Genomic DNA, 24,847 nt, shown 5'->3' on the forward strand with positions numbered 1-24,847 from the left:
ATTCCTGTGATAAATACTAATTTTAAAAACAACATTTAAAAAGTGAGGAAATGAAAACTAGTTCCCCCAAACACTCAAAGTCTAGTTTCAGGTCAAATGGAGACCGACTCTTTGGGACCCCATGGACTATAGCCAGCCAGGCTCCTCTGTCCATGGAATTTTCCAGGTAAGAATACTGGAGTGGGTAGCCATTCCCTTCTCCAAGGGATCTTCCTGACCCAGGGATTGAACCCAAGTCTCCTGCATTGCAGGCAGTTTCTTTACTATTTGAGCCATCAGAGAAACAAAGTAATGGTAATTACAAATAATCTCTTTCTTAGAGCATGGAGGTGAAGTACGATTCCAGAAGTGACAGAGATGTCATATAGCCAAGAAGATAGATCTGATTTAAAATCAGATTGCAATACATAGTGAGAGATATGTAGTATCTAAGTTGATACATAGTGAAAGAATTTGTGTGCATAGTGTTAAAATGGGCACTTTGGAAATATGTCTGCATATACCCAGAAGCAATGGCACCCTACTCCAGTACTCTTGACTGGAAAATCCCATGGACGGAGGATCCTGGCAGGCTGCAGTCCAGGGGGTCGCTAAGAGTCGGACACAACTGAGCGACTTCACTTTCACTTTTCAGTTTCATGCATTGGAGAAGGAAATGGCAACCCGCTCCAGTGATCTTGCCTGGAGAATCCCAAGGATGGGGGAGCCTGGTGGGCTGCCATCTATGGGGTCGCACAGAGTCGGACACGACTGAAGTGACTTAGCAGCAGCATACCCAGAAGACAGATGCAAGATTTACACCTAAATGGTAACAATTAGTTCTCTGGGGAGTAGTATCACCTCTTTTATTTTTTATTCTTTGTAAACTTTTTCTTTTCAAAATCCTTGTAATTAATTTACTTTTAGGAAAATAAATCCTTTTATTCTTCAAGACTCACCTCCAGTGTGACCATCACTGGAAAATCCTGCCAGATGGTTACCAGTCAGAATCAATCTCTTCTCCCTTAGGCTTCCAGACACTGGCTCTGCCATTGTCACGGATCACACTGAGGCAGTGGTGGAGATGGGCAGGAATCTGTCCCTTTGTCTTATTCATCACTGAAAGTGAAATCACTCAGTCATGTCTAGCTCTTTGAGACCCCATGGACTGTAGTCCATGGAATTCTCCATGGCCAGAATACTGGAGTGGGTAGACTTTCCCATCTCCAGAGGATTTTCCCGACCCAGGGATCGAACCCAGGTCTCCTGCCTTGTGGGCGGATTCTTTACCAGCTGAGCAACAAGGGAAGCTCAAGAATACTGGAGTGGGTACCCTATCCCTTCTCCAGTAGATCTTCCTGACCCAGGAATCAAAACGGGGTCTCCAGCATTGCAGGCGGATTCTTTACCAACTGAGCTATTCATCATTATCTCTTTAAAAATCCACCTTTCCTTTGCCAACAGAATGTGACAACACATTTCTATTCACAAAGTACTCAGTGAATCTTTGTTAAATTATCTGGAGCTCACTCCACTCTCTGCATTCCTGTAAAAATTCTATAAAGCTTACAATAAAAGTATAGAGATCTTTTCCTCATTTTTCTTTCTTCATGTTGAAATGAGACTAAAGCCTTCTAGAGAGCACACTTAATGGTTAGTCCATTGGACTAACATTACTTAGTCCATTACAGTTGAAAAAAGCTTTTCACATCCAACCCTGGGTCCTGTTCTCCAGTGGATGCCTTAACTGACCCTAAGAGCAATGAAAGGATCTGCCTCAAAATCATTCAAAAAAATATTAGCTCAGGGACTTCCCTTCTGGTCCAGGGGTTAAGACCCTGTGCGACCACAGAAGGGGGCACAGGTTCAATTCCTGGTCAGGGAACTAAGATCCCACATACCAAAAAAATTTTAAAAGTGTATCAGTTTAAACATAATAAGAACATGGAATCCATTTTCGGCAGTGGGTCCTGGGCCTTTACACTCACCCTTTATATAGGGCACCATAGTCTGAATGCTTTCAAATATGTCATTTCCCTGATCTCCACAACATCTCTGTGATAAATACTTTACACATTTAATTTTTTTATTTATTTTTGTTTGTTTTTTATATTTTATTTTTTAACTTTACAATATTGTATTGGTTTTGCCATATATCAACATGCATCTGCCACAGGTATACACGTGTTCCCCATCCTGAACCCTTAAGTATTTTAAAAACCATATTTTAAAAGTGAGGAAATAAACGATAGTTCCCAGAAACACTCAGTATAAAGTGTTAGTTGCTCAGTTATGTCCGACTCTGCGACCCCATGATTTTATGTAGCCCACCAGGCTTCTCTGTCCATGGAATCCTCCAGGAAAGAATACTGGAGTGGGTTGCCATTTCCTTCTCCAGGGTACCTTCCCAACACAGGGATCAAACCCAGGTCTCCTGCATTGCAGGTAGGTTTTTTACCATCTGAGCCACCAGGGAATGTATAGTTTCAGGTCAAATGGAGAACCCAAATCTCTGTCTCAAACATAGGGTTTTTCATTTACATCTACAATTTCAGAGTGAGATAAGTATAAGAGCAGGTGTTTTTTCTTTCTTTCCACAACAGAGAATTTGTCCAAGATTTTCACTGGCAGAAATGAAGCCAGGTTTCCTATCTGCTCAATGTTGTTCAATAATAGTAAGAGTAAAATGAATAATAATAGTAGATATTTTTATTTAACCAGGTGCTTGGAACCATATTCTTTTGTATTATTTATAGCCTTCACAGAAACTCTAGAAAGTAGGTGTTATCACCAGATGACATGTAGGGAAACTGAGGCTTGGAAATGTTAATTTCCATCTTAGGTAATTAGATAAGGGATGTCTGACTCCTGAATTTAGGACTTCACTAAACTGACATGTCCCATTTAATTATGAATACTTGTTTTATTTCTGTAATAGTCTTATTGCTTGTTCCACAAATAAGTACAAGTCACTGACGAGGTTAAATCTAATTTATTTGTACAGAAAGTTTCTCTCTTATTCTTACCCCTTTCACACACTTATAACTCATTCAACAGTGAATCTGGCCAACATATCAGTATTTTTTTCCCAAAAATATGGCCTCCCTGAAAATAAATTGAACGTGAATACTAAAACATTAGGTAGGTTTCATCCATACATTTCTTTCCAAATTTTCCCTCAGAAAGTTGTTGAGATTTGATTATGGAAACATAATTTGATTATGGAACCACATTGTTCATACTGCTTTTCAGGTCTACTATATCTTTCTAATTTCCTGTCTACTCATTCTATTAATTTTTGAGAGTTTGAAAAAAAATTTTTTTTGAGAGTTTGATACTGAAACTCCAACTAAAAATCTCAATTTACCTAAATAAAAATAATTTTAATATATAGTGGAACTATATGTAACTTTGCTTTGTATTTTCCAAGTCTCCTGTAAATGTATTATCATACTTTCATAATTTAAAAAATAAAAAAAATAATTTGACCACATTTACCAATATGTACTAAACTGGTCACAAAATACTAATTTAATTATACAACAATTACATCTTTAAAGAGTTAGTGTACCCTCTCACTCATGAAGCTTTAAAATGTGGTCAAGCGGAATCCAGTTTATAAGCCATCGCTTCAGGTTCTTAAAAAGTGTTGTATTGGTATACATGTATTGTCTGAGATCAAACTGGTCTCTAACACCTCCTTTATTTCAATCTCAGCCAACTCCTTGTTCACTGAGAAGTTAGAAGATATCAAAAGAGAACTCCCACTATCTTCCACCACCATGTACCCACCTTCCAGTATCAGTGTCCACATGGTCCACCTTCCCTCCTGATACCAGCCAAGAACTGTCACCCATGCTCATTGTTAAGGCTGCCCACTGGTCCAGTGAACTCTGATCCTGAGATTCTCTCTATCGCCCTCTCTCTTTTGTGCATTAGCAATTTTTAATTCTCCACTAGCAATTTTTAATTCTCATTAGCATAAAATGTACTGGGACAACATCAACCATCTTATAAAACAAAATCAAACAAATAAAACTCTCTTCCTGGCTTTTCTCTTGAAGTAGTTGCCCTATTTATCTTCCTGTTACAGAAGGACACCCTGGAATAATAATTTATGCTTTCTATGTCTAAATTCTTTCTTTCCATTCTCTCTTGAATCTACTCTAATCGAGTTTTCACACATATGACTCCACCAGAACAGTTACTGTCAAGGTTACAAATGATCCCCATGTTACCAAATCCAATGATAAATTCTCAGTCCTGCTCTTTCTTGATCTGTGTTAGTAGATTTTACATGGTCAGCTATTCTCCCTTTTGGAGGGGTGGGAGGGCTTGGCTTCCAAAGACACTGTCTTTGTCTCTTTTCCTCCTACTTAACTATTGGTTTCTTCTTAATTGGCATATATGGATTCTTCTTATCTCCCAGACCGCATTATTGGAGAAATCCAGAGCTCAGCCTTGGACCTCCTCTCTGTCTATGCTTACTCCTTACGTGAATTGATTTGGTCCAAAACCTTTAAATGCTATCTCTAGGTTAATGACTTCTGAATTTGTAAATTCGTCCAAGACTCATTTTCAACTACCAACCTGACATTTCCACTTAGTCACTCAGAGTTCATGGATCTACACAAGCCCCAGCTGATAGTCTCTAGCCTGATCTTCCCACAGTCTTCCCCAGCTGAGAAAAGAAAACTCCATCCCTCAGTTGTTTTGACCAAAGTCCTTATGGTCATCTTTGTTTCCCCTTTTTCCTCTTACATGTCACATCCAACCCACCAGTAATTCTGTTGACTCCAAATTCACAATATATAAACAGTATTATCCTTACTTCCTTCACACTACAACTTTAGTCCAAAGGACTATCACATCTTGTCTGGATTAATAAAATGGTCACATCATTAGTCTGTTTACTTCCAACATGCCCTCTTTAGTCAATTATCAACACAGCCATGAGAGCAATCTGTTAACACAGAAGGCTTTCCTCTGATCAAAGCTCTTTGAGGTCTCTGCCTGCTCCACTGAGAAAAGACCAAAGTCCTTGAAATGGCCCTGTGATCTGAGCCATGTGTTACCTCTCCAGCATCATCTCCTACTCTTTTCTCCCTTGCCCCTCTATCCCTACTCATCACCTCAAAGTCTCCTGCCTCAACACCTTTGTACTTTCAGTCTTTCTGCTCTGAGTGGTCTGCTCTGACCCAAGATATCAACATGGTTGGATCCCTCACTTTTTAAGACAACTCAAATGATAGTAAATTTTCTTCGGCCACCCAATATAAGGGCTTCCCAGGTGGTGCTAATGGTAAAGAAACTGCCTGCCAATGCAGGAAAAGTAAGATATGCAGATTAGATCCCTGGGTTGGGAAGACTCCTGGAGGAGGGCATGGCAATCCACTCAAATATTCTTGCCTGGAAAATACCATGGACAGAGGAGCCTGTCTGGCTACAGTCTATAGGGTTGCAAAAAGTTGGACATGACTGAAATGACTTCTCATTCTCACCCCATGACAAATATTAACCCCCATCCTTGATTCTGCTAAATACATTTGCTTCATTTTTCTTTTTAGTATTTTCACTATGTAACCTACTGTATATTTAACTTATTTTGCTTATTGTCTGTCCGTCACATTAAGTTCAATGAGGGCAGCGACTTTCATTTTGTTTGTCCTCATATTCCCTGCAAGTAGAATAATGCTTGACATACAAAATTAGTCAATACATGCTTGTTAAATAAATGAATGAATATTGGCAATTAATGCATTTTAGTTCTCCTCTTTCTCCTTTATTTTTCTTTCATCTTTCTGAAAACTCTTCCCAGGCTTCATTGCTAATTCCACTTCATTAATTTGTTCCCTATAATTTTGGCTGTCTTATCTACTCACCCTACTAGCTTTCTTGGTCTCATCACCTCTCAGGGCTGGGACTAACTCATGTGATAATGATTCACACTTCTAAATTAGGAGCATTTTTCAGATTGATTATATTCTTTGCAACCAAAGATCGAGAAGCTCTACAGAGTCAGCAAAAACAAGACCGGGAGCTGACTGTGGCTCAGATCATGAACTCCTTATTGCAAAATTCAGACTTAAATTGAAGAAAGTAGGGAAAACCATTAACCATTCAGGTATGACCTAAATCAAATCCTTATGATTATACAGTAGAAGTGAGAAATAGACTCAAGGGATTAGATCTGGTAGACAGAGTGCCTGAAGAACTATGGATGGAGGTTCGTGACATTGTACAGGAGACATGGATCAAGATGATCCCCAAGAAAAAGAAATGAAAAAAAGCAAAATGGTTGTCTGAGGAGGCCTTACAAATAGCTGAAAAAAGAAGAGAAGTGAAAAGCAAAGGAGAAAAGGAAAGATATACCCTTTTGAATGCAGAGTTCTAAAGAATAGCAAGGAGAGATAAGAAAGCCTTCCTCAGTGATCAGTGCAAAGAAATAGAGGAAAAGAACAGAATGGGAAATACTAGAGATCTCTTCAAGAAAATCAGAGATACCGAGGGAAAATTTCATGCAAAGATGGGCACAATAAAGGACAGAAATGCTATGGCCTTAACAAGCAGAAGATATTAAGAAGAGGTGGCAAGAATACACAGAAGAACTACACAAAAAAGATCTTCATGACCCAGATAATCACGATGGTATGACCACTCACCTAGAACCAGACATCCTGGAATGTGAAGTCAAGTGGGCCTTAGGAAGCATCACTACAAACAAAGCTAGTGGAGGTGATGGAATTTCAGTTCAGCTATTTCAAATCCTAACAGATGATGCTGTGAAAGTGCTGCACTTAATATGCCAGAAAGGTTGGAAAACTCAGCAGGGGCCACAGGACTGGAAAATGTGTTTTCATTCCAATCCCAAAGAAAGGCAATGCCAAAGAATGCTCAAACTACCGCACAATTGCACTCATCTCACATGCTAGTAAAGTAATGCTCAAAATTCTCCAAGCCAGGCTTCAACAGTATGTGAACAGTGAAATTCCAAATGTTCAAGCTGGATTTAGAAAAGGCAGAGGAACCAGAGATCAAATTGCCAACATCTGTTGGATCATCGAAAAAGCAAGAGGGTTCCAGAAAAACATCTACTTCTGTTTTATTGACGATGCCAAAGCCTTTTACTGTGTGGATCACAACAAACTGTGGAGAATTCTGAAAGAGATGGGAATACCAGACCACCAGACCTGCCTCTTGAGAAATTTGTATGCAGGTCAGGAAGCAACAGTTAGAACTGGACATGGAACAACAGACTGGTTCCAAGTCGGGAAAGGAGTACGTCAAGGCTGTATATTGTCACCCTGCTTATTTAACTTCTATGCAGAGTACATCATGAGAAATGCTGGGCTGGAAGAAGCACAAGCTGGAATCAAGATTGCCGGGAGAAATATCAATAACCTCAGATATGCAGATGACACCACCCTTATGAAAGAAAGTAAAGAGAAACTAAAGAGCCTCTTGATGAAAGTGAAAGAGGAGAGTGAAAAAGTTGGCTCAAAACTCAACATTCAGAATACTACTATCATGGCATTTGGTCCCATCACTTCCTGTGAAATTGATGGGGAAACAGTGGAAACAGTGACAGACTATTTTTTGGGGCTCCAAAATCACTGCAGATGGTGATTGCAGCCATGAAATTAAAAGATGCTTGCTCCTTGGAAAAAACGTTATGACCAACCTAGACAGTATTACTTTGCCAACAAAGGTCCTTGTAGTCAAAGCTATGGTTTTTCCAGTGGTCATGTATGGATGTGAGAGTTGGACTATAAAGAAAGCTGAGCACCAAAGAATTGATGCTTTTGAACTATGTTGTTGGAGAAGACTCTTGAGAATCCCTTGGACTGCAAGGAGATAAAACAGTCCATCCTAAAGGAAATCAGTCTGAATATTCATTGGAACGACTGATGCTGAAGCTGAAACTCCAATACTTTGGCACTTGATGTGAAAAACTGACTAATTGGAAAAGACCCTGATACTGGGAAAGATTGAGGGCAGGAGGAGAAGGGGACGACAGAGGATAAGATGCTTGGATGGCATCACCGACTCAATGGACATGAGTTTGAGTAAACTCTGGGAATTGGTGATGTACTGGGAGGCCAAGCAGGCTGCAGTCCATGGGGTCGCAAAGAGTTGGACATGACTGAGCGACTGAACTGAACTTCACTCTCCTGAGCTATATGGTCTTTCGAACAGCCTCTTGAAGTTTTCACTTGTTTTTCTGGTTAAGTTCCACCAAATAGTATAAAAGAAAACTCATTACCTTCTCTCTCCAAACTTCCCACAGCCTGTATCTTGGTTAACCGTGCTTTGTGTTCTGTTCAGTTGCTTAGTCGCGTCTGCCTCTTTGTGAACCCCTGAAGTGCAGCACACCAGGCTTCCCTGTCCTTCTCTGTCTCCCAAGGTTTGCTCAAATTCATATCCACTGAGTTGGTGATGCTATCTAACAATCTCATCCTCTGCTGCCCTCTTCTCCTTTTGCCTTCAAATGGACAAGATACACCAAGCAAATAAAAAATGTAGTTGGTGTAGTCTAGACAGATTGACATTAGGTCCTCCAATCAGGTTAAGCCTGAGTAGCAATTTTTTTTTCCTTTAAAAAAAAACACACTTTAAATTTTATATTGGAATATATCTGATTGACAATGTTGTGATAGTTTTAGGTGGACAACAAAGGGACTCATCCATACATACAAATTTCCTTTTAAACAGGAGCCTTTTTTTTTTATTTTGAATCTCCTAGACACTTAGTCCATGCAGTACAAAGTTCTGTGAAGAGTGACGAGGAGAGAGTAAGATGCTCAACGTCACTTATTATTAGAGAAATGCAAATCAAAACTACAGTGAGGTATCACCTTGCACTGGTCAGAATGGCTATCATCACAAAATCTACAAATAATAAATGCTGGAGCGGGTGTGGAGAAAAGGGAACCCTCTTGCACTGTTGGTGGGTATGTCTATTGGTACAGTTACTATGGAAAATAATATGGAGATTTCTTAAAAGACTAGGAATAAAATTACCATACGGCCCAGCACTGATTTTTAAGGAGTTGGTCAAGAGAGAAGATTCAGTGAAAGAGACCAAAAAAAACTGATCAGCAAAACACATGTAGAACTAGAAGAATGTAGTGATTCAGAAAGGAAGAAGCATACAACAATGCATTGGTCTGGTCAATAAGGACTGTAAAGAAGATATCAAATTTGGAAGTTGGGGTATTGGTGATCTCGGCAAAGGCAAATTCAATTAAATATAAGCAAATTCCTATCTCCCAAGTCAAACAGGAATTCTGATTTTGAGAAGTTTGAGGGAAAATAGGAGAGAGGACTACCTAGAGGTGAGGTTAAGAAAGATGAATATTGTTTTATAATAGGACTCATGTAACTATAGGTTGAGAATGAACAGATCAAGATGGAGGGGTGGCAACTTCTCTTTTCAGCTACCTCTCATTAGGCCCCCACATAAATCACATTCTCTTTAACATGAGGCCTCTCACTGGTCCCTGAATAACCTTATACCTTCACCTCTTTTTGATATTGGTTAGTGTCCAGAGCCTTGAATTTCCTTCCCTCTTTTGCCAGTTCTAACCTACTCCATTTATTCTTGCCTGGAAAATTCCATGGTCAGAGGAGCAGAGTGGGCTAAAGTCCACAGGATCGCAAACATCTGGACATGACTGAACACATACACACACCTACCCCTCTAGACTCAGCTCAAATATGCCCTCCTCTGGTAAACTTCTGACCTCTCAAAAGGGAAAAAAAAACCCCTCCTTCTTTTGTATCCATTACCATTAAGTTGGTAAAAAGGGTCCATTTTTCTATAGCAATGTAAGATATTGTTTATAGATGGGATAGGAAACATCCTATCTATTATGATTATGTGTCATTTCTAGATATGCTTCAAGCCATGGATTTCCCACCTTATAATGAGTCATATTTTCCTGCTTCTTCGTATGCCTGGTAAGATTTTATTGTATATCAAATAGCATGAATTTGACCATGTTCAGTGCTGGATATATTTCTGAATTCCTGTAAATATTCTTGAGCTTTGTTTTAAAAGACACAAAAGTTCCTTGGAAATAGGTTGATCCTTTCAAGGCTTGCTCTTGAAGCATTTTTAGGTTGAACAAGAGCAGTCTTCAGCCTAGGGTTAATTGTGTCCCACTCCTGATGCAATGTCCTTAGTACTCAACCTGCTGCCCACTGAACCATGAGATTTTCCACTCTGGTCAGTGGGGACAACTACTGCCCCTGTGGGAGCTTCAGGAATTGTTCCTTTTAATCCTTTCGGACGGTTCTTCTTTCCCTGGTAATAGGTGGTTGCCTCACATACAGATTCTGATTGGTATTCAACCAAATACTCAAGGGGGACCCTCCACAGATCTCTGGGATTGCCTATCTGTGCAGTTCTCTCTTTTGTCGTGCCCTAGTGGCTCTGGCCTTCTCAGACTCCCAGCTCTGCCTCCTTGACTCAAGATAGTTTTTTCCTCTTCCCTGTGCTACAACTTGGTACATGGGGGTCACCTGGTATCAAGGGCTCATCTCATTTGTTTCCCTTTTCTTGGGTATCACTGCCCTGTGATGCCTGATGTATAAAATCTGAAAACAATTGTTTCAGCTGTTTTAATAATTACATTTTAATGAGGAATATCAGTGGACGTCTAGGAGTTGTTTTCAGATAATAAAAAATGTCAATTATAAAGCTGTAAAGGTATAAATATATAAAGTTTAAATATTATGGAGAAAATTCTAACTTTTGATCACAAGGAGATTTTGCAGATTAATGGTTTTTATTTTCCTATACTGCTGTTACTACAATCAGAGTCGAGTTTCTTAGATATTAGCATCCATGAAATACAAGTGAATTATAAGGCTACTTAAAGGAACTATGCTGTGTGGGCAACAGCACTTTTAATTTTTACTGTTTTTTGGGTAGTGATCAGTTGTGTCATAAGAAAGGCAAATCACAATCACTAATTGTTGTTTAGTTGCTAAGTGGTGTCAGACTCTGCAACATCCACTAATAAACTGATTATATTAGTATCTTTATTATATTAATATCTGGCTCTAATACTTTGGCCACCTGATGTGAAGACGTGACTCACTGGAAAAGACCCTAATGCTGGGAAAGCTTGACGGCAAAAGAAGAGGATGACAGAGGATGAGATGGTTGGATGGCATCACTGACTCAATGGACATGAATTTGAGCAAACTCCAAGAGATAGTGAAGGACAGAGGGAAGCCTGATGTGCTGCAGTCTATGGGATCGCAAAGAATAGCACATGACTTAGTGACTGAACAACAACATCATCTTTTATTGTGAAAATACAGCTGTTCAGTAGACCTTTAGTAGATTGAATGTAAGTTGATTTTCCTGCTGAGTGATAGACCAAAATACCTGGTGATTTTTTTTGAAAAATATCCACTGATCCTTCCTTTCTTCCTAGAAAATGTCCTATTGACAGACAAGTTAGCTGTTCTTAGTATTTCCCATACAATGACATCACAGCTGGCTCTGTAATTAACAGCTTCCCTGTGGTTTTTCTCAGGATGGTTCATAGAAAGTCCTAAGGGAATAAGTTGCTATGCTTGGGATGAAAGGAAATGCTTGGTTTGGGAAAGGAGCTGGATTCTGCCAGATAAGAGAGAAAACATTTCAAGGTGGTAATTTTGCCATCTGTCTAGGAGCTTCTTGGGAGAAGAGTTTGTTTTAATGGTGTTACATACAGCTCAAGCATCTAAGACAGAGCCTAGTGTAGTAGCCACTTAAAATTGCTGAACCAAAGATAAAATATGCACAAGGACAACTGATAATTGTCTAAATTGTACTGTTACCAAACTCCAAATCTGAGCTGTACAGATGTCAAAATAAAGCCACAGAGGGGCATGGGGGCTAGTCACAGGTAGGTACTGTACAAAAATTGGGAGTGGGGAGGAGTCACGGTTTGAAAGGTGGGCTGGGATCAATGTGTAAAAGGTCTTATACATTGTGACTAGGATTGAAAGTTTAGCCATCAGAGGTTTATAAACAGGAAAGTGACGCTTTCAGATCTATTTTAGAAAAATACTTCTGATAACAGTGAAACAATGAATTGGCTAAGAGAGAGACAAGGGACAAGAGGACACTGCTGCAAGAGACAGATAAGGGTCTGAACTTGGCTGTGGCAATGGGATAAGAGGGAAGATATACACAGCCTTGAGAAAATTCAGGTGTGAGACAACAGGAATGATGACTGATGATTAAACAAGAACAAAGAGTATGGGATCTGCAGTTGTTCTGGGACACAGGTGGAAAAACCCGGTAATCAGCTTGTTCTGTAGCGCTGAGACTGCATGTAACGTGTTGCAGTAGCTCATCTAGAATTAAACAGTCAGTGCCTGTGCCAGGTGTCCTGCTAACCCACAGCATTCAACAGCATTTAACACACTGAATTGTAAGGATGTATTTATGAATCTGCTTCCTGTCCCACGGGTAATTAGGACGAGGATCATTTTTATCATTTTATATCACCTGTGCAAAATATACAGCTAAAGATGTTAAAAAAAAGTTTGACAGTTAATACTGCATTGTTACCAAATTTCAACTCTTTGAGTTGTAGATAGGTCCAAATAAAGCTATATGCAGGGGTGAGGAGGAATAAATTAGGAATTTGGGATTAATATATACACACTACTATAGATAACCAACAAGGAACTATGATATAGCACAGGAAACTATACTCAGTATTTTATAATAATGGGAAAAGAATATATGGGAAAATAATATGAAATAAACATATGTATGAATAAATCACCTGCTATACACTTGAAACTAACACAATGTTGTAAATTAACTATGCTGCTGCTAAGTTGCTTCAGTCGTGTCCGACTCTGTGTGATCCCAAAGACGGCCTCCCACCAGGCTCCCCATCCCTGGGATTCTCCAGGCAAGAACACTGGAGTGGGTTGCCATTTCCTTCTCCAATAAAAAATTAACTATACTTCAATTAAAAACATTTTTTAAGAAGATGGAGCTGTAAATGATACATTAGAAAATATGGATACATAAATCTATTATATGTTGTTTGACTCTGTACTATTATTTGCATAAAAATACAGATAGAAGATATGAGTGGAGGGAAAGCCATATGCAGAGATACTATAAAACCACCACCAAATCAATGACAATACTCTCATGAAAGCAGTAGGTGTTATATTCAAACATGCTTTAAGAGAAAAGGTAAACTTATTTTTTAAAAGCCAGAATCAACCACGAAGCCCAATAAAGACAGAAGAGAAAAATAATTGGAGAAGAAATCCAATAATGAAATTGTATACATTACACTTTAAAATGTATTCTCAAAATTCTTTAATTAAAAAATCCTAGTAAAAAGTTACGTATAAATATTAGTTGTAATTTCTGTGTTCACAGGTATCATACATCATTGCATGGAAAGATATGAAATTCAGGATATAGAATTCAGATCCTTGATACTAAATAGAACAGAAATGGGAAACAGAATTTGCAATTTTTGCAATAGTAAGAATGTATTTGATAAGATGTATACATTCCAAAAAATTTAAAACATTAAAAAAACTAAGATCATGGCATCTGGTTCCATTACTTCATGGCAAGGGGAAGGGGGAAAAAGTGGAAGCAGTGACAGATTTTATTTTCTTGGGCTCCCAAAATCACTGCTGACAGTGACTGCGGCCATGAAACTAAAAGACGCTTGCTCCTTGGAAGGAAAGCTATGACAAACTTGGTGGTGGTTTAGTTGCTAAGTCAAGTCCAACTCTTGTGACCCCATGGACTGTAGCCTGCCAGGCTCCTCTTTCCATAGCATTTTCCAGGCAAAAATACTAGAGTGGGTTGTCATTTTTTTCTCAAGGGGATGTTCCTGATCCAGGGATTGAAACCAGGTCTCCTGCATTGCAGGCAAATTCTTTACAGACTGAGCTACCAGGAAAACCCTAGTGACAAACTTAGACAGTGTTATTAAAAAGCAGAGACATCACTTTGCTGTTGTGGTTTTTCCAGTAGTCATGTATGGATGTGAGAGTTGGACCATAAAGGCTGAGCGCCGAAGAATTGATGCTTAACTGTGGTGCTGGAGAAGACTCTTCTGAGTCCATTGCACTGCAAGATCAAACAAGTCTAACCTAAAGGAAATCAACCCTGAATATCCATTGGAAGGACTGATGCTGAAGCTGAAGCTCCAATACTTTGATCACCTTATGTGAAAAGACAACTCATTGGAAAAGACCCTGATGCTGGGAAAAAATTGAAGGCAAAGGAGAAGGGGGCGGCAGAGAATGATGGTTAGATAGCATCACCGACTCAATGGACATGAATTTGAGCAAACTGGGAGATACTGTAGGACAGGGAAGTCTGGGGTGCTTCATCCACTGCATATTCCAAGAGCAGGAGACAGAGCAGGCATTTTGCAATGACATTTGGTTCTCATTCTCTTTGAAAAATACCAGGATAATTCATCTATTGTTGTAATGTTGGTTATAAAGTACCTCCTATCACATTAAATCAAAAGGACTAGAACCCCTCAAGTGTGTACAAATACCAAATCACTCCTTTTTCTATCAAGTTTTTCAAAGGGTACCTACCATTGGCTTTATTCTGAGAAGTAACTTTTGGTTTCTTTCTGTAGGAACACTGTGACAATAGATGGTGATGCTCCACAGGAATTTAGTATTTATAAAATGTTGCCTACCACAATTAAGGAATATTTATCCCTCAATATCTTAAAAAAACAGGTAAGATTATACCCAGTAACTGCCCTTTCATTTTGTGTCAAAGGTGGAATTGAGGTAAAATATACTAAAGTTGTGAGAGTATCTACAGAGATGTGTTATAAAAGAATTAGTCTTATATCAGAAAGCACAGAAAGATTAAACTGAAAATTTTAAGCATTCGCTCTCATAAATAAGCCAAGTGACTTGATATTTATATATATCCTCTAATGAAGTCTGTGTTTTCTTACGATATCTTAATACCTGCTAGATTCACTTTGTTAACTCAATCTGGAGTCTCAAAATTATACATATATATATATTTTTTTTGCAAATGTCAAAGAGAAATTAAGCTTCTGCTGTTTCTCCAGACCACTGATTATATATAATCCCTAAGTTAGCAGCATGAAAGAAGAGTAAAAAAAAAAAAAAAAAAAAATGTGAATGGAGAGTGAATCTAATTGTTGAATTTCAAGTGTGAATGATTTAACCTTTGCATTTAAGTCCGGAAAAATTAAATCCTTTAAAAGAAGTTCATAATCCTTGAGGAGACCCCTTATCGCTGCTTGGATCACATCTGGTAATAATGAAGACAAATTAACAAGATTTTGAAAATTTGGCCATATGATAAAGCCAAAGCATACGAAATCACTTTCTGCTCTTAGTCACTGGTTGTCCCAGGAAGGATCAACTTCCTGTCTTGGACTCTGTTATCTAAATTAAAGGAGAGAAGATATTATTGCAGTCTGGGTTCCAGGCTTCTGGCTCACAAAAAACAAAACACAAAACTCACTAAAGAGGGAAACTTCACCCCCAACATATCCTGTGAGATGAATCTGCTTTTCTTATATGTGTTTTTAAATGTAGTTCAAAGAACTGACAATGACAAAGTCACATCTTCAACAGGACCCAGAGGGATGGTATGGGGAGGGAGGAAGGAGGAGGGTTCAGGATGGGCAGATTCATTTTGATATATGGCAAAACTAATACAATATTGTAAAGTTAAATAAAATAAAAAAATAAAATAAAAAAATAAAGTTTAATGTACTATATTAACTTCTTCAATGCCAATCTTAAGATTTGCTAAGGGGAAAAACAGTTTGATCATCTAAATTATTAAACTTAATGCTTGTTTCAATTCCTTCAAACTACGTTATTTAATTTTGGAAATGTGTAATTTTCTGTATGTGTGTGTATATATGACAGTCACATAGCAACATTTTCACCTAAACACTGCTTAAAACAAGTATTTATAATAATTGTATATGTTTAAGTAACAGATTCTATACTGAGTTTTTAACAAATAGAGCCATGATGACCAAATTAGAAAAGTATTTTAATCCTTAAACAGTGTTACTGGATAGCTGAAGAGTGCCTTTACTGTAAGAACTGCTTGTCCAGCAGAAAATCAGTAAGAACAGGAAAGAATTCCACCAGCATCCCATTACAACCTGGAACAGATGATGAAACCCCACATCTGCTACAGACATTTTAACTATAGAAATGGGCAATAAACCACCGTCTTGTTATAATTAAAGGGATGGGGTATGTGAAACTATCTGGAAACGCACAAAGCATTAGACCACATAAAGTATTATGATAATTAAGGAAACATGGCTTGAGCAGTGATTTAAGCAACGGTGGTTGTACTATATAACACTGGACTGCAACCACACATCTTTTTGTTTGTAGAGTTAAGAAATCAATACATATACCTCAAACCTTCGTAGCTCCCTCTCATTTTACAATGGGCTTTCACATACACTAATTTGATTTGAGTCTATAATACAACAACCCCAGGAGGTATGCAGAATGATCACTTGCTCATATTTTAATGTGCTGAATGTAATTTCCACCAATGTGAGACATGATAATATGAACTAATTATGCCTAAAATGCGCTGAAAACAATGAAGATTGTTATTGGATAGATGGGGTTTGGGATCAAAATGAGACATTTTATTAAGAACATGCAAAATAAAATGGAGTGACCTCTATTCAAAAAACGTACAAGACAGTTATTGTTTAAAATGCTTTAGTACTCATTTTCGATAAAAAGGAATCTGGCATTATAAAAATACATAAAATAGTCATGGATTTATACCATTAATTTACATTAAGATATTTTCTGCATAAAGCAAAGTTATAAAATAGTAAAGGTATTCCTATATGAAAGATACTCCCAGTATAAAATTTTTATGCCTTTTTGTAATTTTTGTCTATCTGTATAAATAAGACATTTTATCCTTTTAAAATTCATAGTTCCATTTAAAAACATAGGCTTCTCTCTCTCTTTTAAATAAAAGTCCACTTGAGGTAGTATGTTAGAACTTGTCCTTGGTCTCATTAGTTTATGTGTCCAAGTCAAAAGACTGAAAATTTGAAGTCCTGTGGCTTTCTAAGGTCTGTTTATGGGTACATGTGTGATTTTCTTGCTGAAAATCTGTCCTTTCTTTCCCATCTTCCTCTGACTCATAGTCCAAGTTCGGGGAAGAACGAGCTTTCAAGTGAAAGGCTCTTGGCTGACAATCCGATGACTGCCCAGAGCTTGAAAAGGCATCCAGGTGAGGTCTCCTCAGAGGCTTTCCAAATGTTCCTGAAAAAAAGAAACCCCTTGAGCACAGGGCTCTTTTGGAGCAATCAACAGAATGCATTTCAAATGAAGGGGCATCTTTCCCTGTAAATATGGGTGGAACTTTCAAGTCCATGTTATGGGATTCAGGTAGATGGCTATATTCTTGTGCTATGGACAGAGACCTTATAGAGTGGGGCTGAAGGCGTGTGCACCCCTCTGACACATACATCCACTGAATACAAGCAGCCCTTCTCTTCTACTTTCAGGACCTATAGTAATATTATCAGCAGCAAGTTCCCCAATAGAAGTTCCAGATCCTGTATTCACTAAAAGCCCACCATTCTCCACCATGTACAAGTAAACTGTGCCTCAGCACAGAAAGCTTCTCTCAAAATAACCCATATGTCTTGCCCTTTCTTCCTCAGTAGCAAATTCTCTCCTAGGCCCTATAAAAATTATTATTCATTTTTTAAAAAAGGAATATAAATAATGATACCATGAGAAAACATGACATTTCTTAAAGTTGGGTAAAATCCTTAAAAATTCTAATTTTTTTTTTAGAAGTTGTGGTTCATTTTTCCACATTTCCATGCAGCAAAAAGATGATCTCAGTTCTTCCACTCAATCGTCCTCATGCACTAGACTAAAAACTTCAGAAATGAATCTCGGTGTCAGCCAGTGTCCACGGCCACCCCTGTGGGCTTTAGGATTCCAACAGCCTCCTCTGTAGGAGGCAGCCCAGCCTGGCTGACGAGTGGCTGTTGCCAGGTAGGACGCCGTCTGCACTCTGACTGTGGGTTTAGTTATAAGCCAGCAGACATCCCAAACCGCAGTCATGCCGTGCACACAACTCCACCCCAGAGGCTGCTGTAGCCCAAAACCACGTTTTCCACATGACTGACAAACTGCGATCCTCAGTCACTTCCAAAACTCTTGTCTTCAAGGCGATGCCACACACAGAGTTGCCCAGAAAGTTCCTAAGGCTTAGTGTTGGATTAAATACCTAATCAAGTAAAATCCCCATGTCTGCCTCTGCTTTTAGAAACAAGGATACTAATTAATAGGATGTCACAACAGCACCATTAAAAAAGATACATATACACACCAGAAACTATTCTTCACATCTGGCATTCAAAACTCTCATGGCTCTCCCCCGTGCAACTTGCAATGTGGGTCTGGAGTCAAGGTATCTAATAATTTAATAAACTTACCCATGAAAGAATTACTCAAAGTAACTGATGGTGGCTCTGGACTTGGACTAAAATCTGCAGAAGACTTGTTCAGACATAAGTTGTTCATTCCAGGTCCTTCATGTTGAGAATAAGAAGAGCTGAGTAACTTCTTCACATGAGAAGGCCATCCTGTATCACTGACGCTCTGCTCGCAGGATTCCTCTGAAGGATGAGGACATGGGTAGCATTCCTTCTTCTTTATGTAACTGGGCTCATAGTGGTCCATTAAAGCTGATCTCAGGTCAGGACCATAACCTTTTAAAAATGGGGACAATATCGGGAGACAGAGTTAATGCTTCTAGAGGTCTCTCCAGGAAACAGAACTCAAGAAATGAAAACTACATACCTGTATGATAGGCTTCAAAAGGATCTGAGCCATACACGCTCCCCTTCAAATACACAGGGCCTGAGGGTCCCAAAAAGGGACAAAGGAACGGGTCTGTGGCAGCTTCCACATCGGCTTCACTGCTGTTGTCAATGTGGCATGTCCCTTTAAAACACGTCTTAATCACTGAACCGTAAGTTCAATTACCATTCAGCCATCCCTTCACTTTTGAGTTTCCATATTTATAGATGAAAAGTTCAGACAGAATATTATACAAAGGAAATACTGCAGAAATTTACAGAAGGGTTTTTTCAAAATTTAATGATGCCTATAGATTAGTGATTAAATAAGTTTATGATATCTTACTAGAAGAGAACTTGATGAACCATTGAACTGGATGTGTTAACCTCATCGGTGACCCCACCCCCTGGTTTCCAAGAGAAACCGATCGATGCATGGACACTGTGGCTGAAGCAGCGATGGTTTGAGCCACCAAACCAGCGCTGCCTGCTTCCTCCACAAAGTCACTGATGACCAGGATGAGGTACTGGCACTTAACCAATGACCTCTTAATGCCCGGCTCAAAGATGAAGTCAGCCAAAAAGAAAAAAAACAAACAGAAACCTATCATGAGTTTTCTGCGCTAAGCAACCCAGAAATGATATTCTGGTTAGCAGGGGACCCAGCAGCTGAAGGACAAGAGACATCATGAGGGTGAGAGATGCCACAATGGACCATGTACCCGGGCAGCAGGAACTGGGAAGTCCTTGTGGGGAGTGGTCTCAGCGAGAAGCAAATGTGTAGAATGTGATTTCATACCACTGGCTGTCTCTATTCTGAGACAGGCCTGACCTCCAGCCCCAGCACCCAGCAGACACGGCACTATCATGCGCCAGTTCTGTCCCTTTACTTTTTAAAATCCCTTTTCAGTAAACCTGGCTCTATTCAAGTGAGCTTGGGCTTCTGCTCTTTGCAAGCAAATGAGTCTAATCAGAACAACTGCTTTTATGCTTCAATCTTCTCTTCTATCTCTATGCTCTCGATCACTGCCTTGTCAAGCTCTTTGCAATTATTTGTTGAATTTTTTGTCTCACTGCTGACTAAACTGTAAAACTGGAAACATTCTTCCCTCCGAACTATGGAGTCCACCACAGAGCATATACTCAATCAACACTTGTGAGAAAAGATGCTAAAATGTCAATAGCTTCTACTAAGCACTTAATATGTGCCAAGCACCATATACTATCATTTTATCTAGTGTTCACAACAACCTAATAGGGAAGAATTATAATTGCCCAAGGATACACAGGGAGTAAGTGTCTGAAGTGGGCCTTGAACCAAGCTGATGCTCTTATATTATGCACCCTCCATTACAATTCTTTATACAGTTCTTAAAGTGAGAGTCAGAATTATAAGTCTCTAACAGAATGATTTTAAATCATTTGACTTTTGAGACCATGCATGACACCAGTTAGTGTCACTGAAGTAAGAAGAACATTCAGGGCCAAAGAACATTTACAACATAAAGGAAATACTACATCGCATGGAGGAATTAAATTTTACCTAAGCTACTTGTCTTCTTTTATTGCTAGAAACAAAGATTTTTCTAGTATTTAAAAGAAAGGCTTAGAACTATTTAATATCAGCTTTGCTAGTGATTTTGGGCCAGGTCCTAAATATATGAGTCTATCAATTCCCTGTGGAAATTAACATCATATTTGAACTTTCCAAAGGGTTATTTCAAAATGCCAATAGCCCATGTTCCGTTTTAAACACGTACCATTACTATCGTGCTGTGGTAAGAAAAATCCGCCTCCAGAAGAAGTGACGAACTGGTGGTGGCTTCCATTTTCTGAGGAGATGTACCCGTCCTGTCTGTCCGCTAATGTTCCCTGAGATGACAAATAACTCGGGATATCAGCTGGCAAGTTGGTCTCATCTGTAATCAACAACAGTGTTCTATGAACCAAGAATGGTCACAACTGCCACACAGGCTCCCCCGATGAATGGTATATAAGCTTTTGTTTTGTTTTCTGTTTAAATCAAATCAATCTACCCTTGCAAAACCGTCTTGATGGACAGCACACCAGGGCTCTGCTGCTCTGGGGCACCTCAGCTGATTTTCTGCTTTGTGGGCTGTGGGATCCTCCTCTCAAATTTACTTCTATTTTATTTTTTTAAATTTTTGTCTGCACTGGGTTTTCGCTGCAGTGCACAGGCTCTTCGGTGCATTGTCCAAGCTTCCCTAGTTGTGGCACATGGGCTTAGTGGCCCTGCGCCATGTGGGGATCTCAGTTCCCTGACCAGGAATCGAACCTGAGCCCCCTGCACTGGAAGATGGATTCTTAACCTCTCGACCACCAGGGAAGTCCCACTCCTCCCAACTTTCAAAGACAACAAATGCTTACAAAGATAAAAATAATTTTCATGAGACAGTATTTTAGATACTATCTAAGCTTGATTTCTGCCATATTCCTGACTTTGTATTATTCAGTGATACAAGAGTTTGCCTATACAATCAAAGTCCCTTTATCCTAGATGCCTGCACACACACACATGCACATGTGCTGGCAAGGGCCAAGACAATGGCCGAGGGTAAGCCTCATGACTGAAGGCTGTTTCTGGCCCTCCACCAGCATCTGAGGGTGTGCGCTACCCGAAGCTCTGCATGGGCTTTCACAGCCCACATGCTGTTCTGATGAAGTTCCGACAAAAAGCACTCATCTTTAGCCATCAGCTTTATTCTGGGCCGGGGTGTTATTTTTAGCTAACCATAGTTGCCCAGCTTGAAACAAATGAGTCACCCTTGTGACGTGGCCTCAGATTGCGACAGACACACTCAGAAGCAAATCTCGGCGGGACAAACACACACACGACTCCTGCGCCCCGTGCCAGGCTTCTGTGGACACACCTGTGTTGGTGATGCTGCAGTCTTCGTTCCTCCGCCGTGTGTGGTAGATGATGACCACCCACACGAGTGACGTGCCCACCACGCAGCAAACCACCGCGATGATCACGATGCCCACAGTGGCCCAGCCGTCGTCATCCAGGGACGAGGCCGTCATCTGAGGGGAGTCGCAGGTTGGGGTGGGGATCACGCTGAGGCGCACGTGGCCTCTCTCAGTGCCTAAGGTGTTAGACATTTCACACGTGTACTTCCCGGCATCGCTGATGTCAGAGTCCACAATGATTAGCAGCTGGTTGCCTGCTGCGAAGAAGTGTCTTTCGGTGACCACCAAGGGGCTGTCATCCTTGGTCCAGTTCAGCCTGGGGGGAGGGCTCCCCCCTGCAATGCACTGCAGGACAGCCGTTTCCCCCTTGGTTACAGTTCGATCCAACAGGGGCCGCAAGAACGACGGTGTCTCTGAAATGACAAGTTAGGCTTTTAATCTCTGACATGAAGTTAGGGTTTACACAGCATAAGACCTCGTGCTTCGATTTATTCAAAGGGGAGCTGAAACTGGATTCTCCCACAGCTTCACGCCCATGCCTCTTTAAAACCTTGAACATGGATGACATCTGGGCTTTCATTTCATCACTTGGCTGTCATCTCCTTATAACACCAGTTAAGGATAATATTTACTGTTTCTCACTTAGTCTCCCTCATTCTTGGCAAGGTTGGGGAATGATGGAAGTCAGGCAAAGCAAAACATTTTAGACATATTTTAGAAATAGAAAATGCATAAAAATAATATTAAGCACAAGGGTGTGTTGATGGATGAAAAACATCAGAATGTTTAAATTTTTAAAGGGAAACTTTCTAGTGCTAGATGTCCCCACCTGTATTAAAATTCTGAAAATAATTTACTTTTATTATTTGGTGTTCATAAGGTTTACCCTGATTTACTCTTTCAAAGATATACATATATGATTAACATGCTCACATTTTTAGAAGGCATCTATTTAGGTAAATGATCCTGATGCTGGGAAAGATTGAGAGCATGAAGACATGGGGAAGACAGAAGATGAGATGGTTGGATGGCATCATCAACTCAATGGACATGAGTTTGAGCAAACTCCAGGAGATGGGGAAGGACAGGGAAGACTGACGTGCTGCAGCCCATGGGGTTGCAAAGAGCTGGACACAACTGAGTGACTGAAGAACAACAAAGTAAATGATAAAGGATGAACTCATTTCCAGAGTGGTATGGGAGGCTGAGGAAAAGAGGCCCCTCTGAATTTATTCAGATACTTATTTTTTTTTTTTATATTCTTTAAACTGTTAAGACTTTAAGTACAGATTGTATAATGGAAAGAGTAGAGAAAGGTAATTCCAGAAAAAAGGGAGAGCATCAAAGCATTACTCTTCTCCCTCCTCAGAAGGGAGGGGGCAGATTCATCTCACTGCCCACAGGTCTGAAGGTGTGATGTATTCCCCGACCTGAAAGCTTCTGAGAAGCCAGTGTCGCCTCCAGGAAAGGGCACTGTCCTACAGATCAGCCCTCCCCGTTCCGAGTTCTGGCACTTCTTAGGGCCTTTGGGTGAGCTGGTATCCTAAGGACTAATATGCATCACAGAATCTGAAAGCATCCACTCACCGAGGACAGTCAGAGTTGCATTTGCGGAAATGCTGCCGGCACTGTTTTGGGCGGTGCAGCTGTACACCCCGATGTCCTCTATCTTCACATCCACAATGAAGAACACATCATCCTCAGGCATCACGTGCATGCGTCTCTCCCTCGCGGCCGGGAAGTCCGTACCCCCGTCTTTCTGCCAGGCTATCTGAGGGGCTGGGTGTCCCAGCGCAGCGCACTCCAAGCGGGCCATGGCCCCGGCACGGATGGTGAGGTCCATGGGGGTTTTGGTGAACGAAGGAAGCACTGAAATAAGAAATACAACATGGGGGCATTAGCATTCTGGAGTTAGGGGGTTCATTTTCATCCCCCCCTCAGCCCCCGCTTTTTTGGGATACTTGCAAATGTCCCTGACATAGTGAGACAGGGGTTGTTTCCAACTGCAAGAGATGGAGTGATCAAGAAGCTCCTCAAGGTTACACAGGTACAGAAATGACCGAGTCAGGATGAAACAGGTCACCTGAGCTTCACACTGATGGTCTTTCTGCTATTTTCCAGCCACTTAGTTTCCTTAATAATTATCTATGAGACCTTAGGCAAATCAGTTCATCTGTCTGTACCCTAGCCACTCTTTATTTTTTTTTAAAGTTCCTCCTGGCTCTAACATTCTATGACTTTAGACATGCATTTTACCCTACAATTTTCTGTTCTATGTGTCAGGCCTCAGCAGTTATTTGTGGAATGAACACATCAATGAGCCATATCTTCTACTATGGACAATAAAAACAATGAAATGATAAACTTCAAAACTGTCTACTTGCCACACAAAGCACAGGCTGAGACATCTCAGCAGCAGCAGCTAATTGCTTACTGCATCTACTGAGCACTTACTCTATTCCAGGCATTCTGCTGAGTCCTTTACACAAATCAGTTTATTTCACAAGTATACCTCTATAAGGTAGGTACTATTATTCCTATTTGAAAGATGTAGAAATGGAGATACAGAGAGGTTAAGCAACTTGCTGAAGTCCCACAGCTGACAGCAGGAGAGGCAGGACTCAAACCGAGATCTCTAAGCTAAAGGTGGTGTGTTCTGTTGATGGGAATGTAAACTGGTGCAGTCACTACAGAAAACAGTATGGAGGTTTCTTAAAAAACTAAAAACACGGTGACCTTATGACGACCCAGAAATTCCACTCCTTGGGCACATGTCTAGAAAAGACGAAAATTCGAATTCTAAAAGATACATGTACTCCAATGTTCACAGCAGTGCTATTTACAATAACAAAGACATAGAAACAAGCCAAGTACCCTTCAGCAGATGATTTAAGAAGATGTGGTATATACATACAACGGACTAGGAGTCATTAAAAAAGAATGAAATAATGTCATTTGCAGCAACATGGGCGGGGACCTAGAAATTCTCATACTAGTGAAGTCAGTCAGACAGACAAAGACTATATCACCTATATCTGGAACCTAAACAAATAACACAA

General features: G+C 40.0%; 1 protein-coding gene across 2 annotated transcripts in view; it reads right to left on the bottom strand.

Moving 5' to 3' along the window:
* Positions 1 to 16,723: 16,723 nt before the first annotated feature.
* LRIG3 (leucine rich repeats and immunoglobulin like domains 3) overlaps positions 16,724 to 24,847 on the bottom strand; it is a 51,102-nt gene continuing 42,978 nt past the window's right edge. The window contains exons 14-19 of one of the 2 annotated variants that reach the window (XM_070370514.1): positions 23,376 to 23,657; positions 21,749 to 22,201; positions 20,618 to 20,776; positions 18,859 to 19,002; positions 18,492 to 18,767; positions 16,724 to 17,301 (exon numbers count right to left, since the gene is read on the bottom strand). In XM_070370514.1, the coding sequence (XP_070226615.1) occupies positions 17,057 to 17,301; positions 18,492 to 18,767; positions 18,859 to 19,002; positions 20,618 to 20,776; positions 21,749 to 22,201; positions 23,376 to 23,657 (1,559 nt within the window). In that variant the 3' untranslated portion in view covers positions 16,724 to 17,056. Of the gene's footprint in view, positions 17,302 to 18,491; positions 18,771 to 18,858; positions 19,003 to 20,617; positions 20,777 to 21,748; positions 22,202 to 23,375; positions 23,658 to 24,847 lie in introns of both variants that reach the window. The other variant, XM_070370513.1, reaches the window with a different exon arrangement.

This window comes from Bos mutus, chromosome 5 (assembly GCF_027580195.1).
Source record: "Bos mutus isolate GX-2022 chromosome 5, NWIPB_WYAK_1.1, whole genome shotgun sequence".
NCBI lineage: Eukaryota > Metazoa > Chordata > Mammalia > Artiodactyla > Bovidae > Bos > Bos mutus.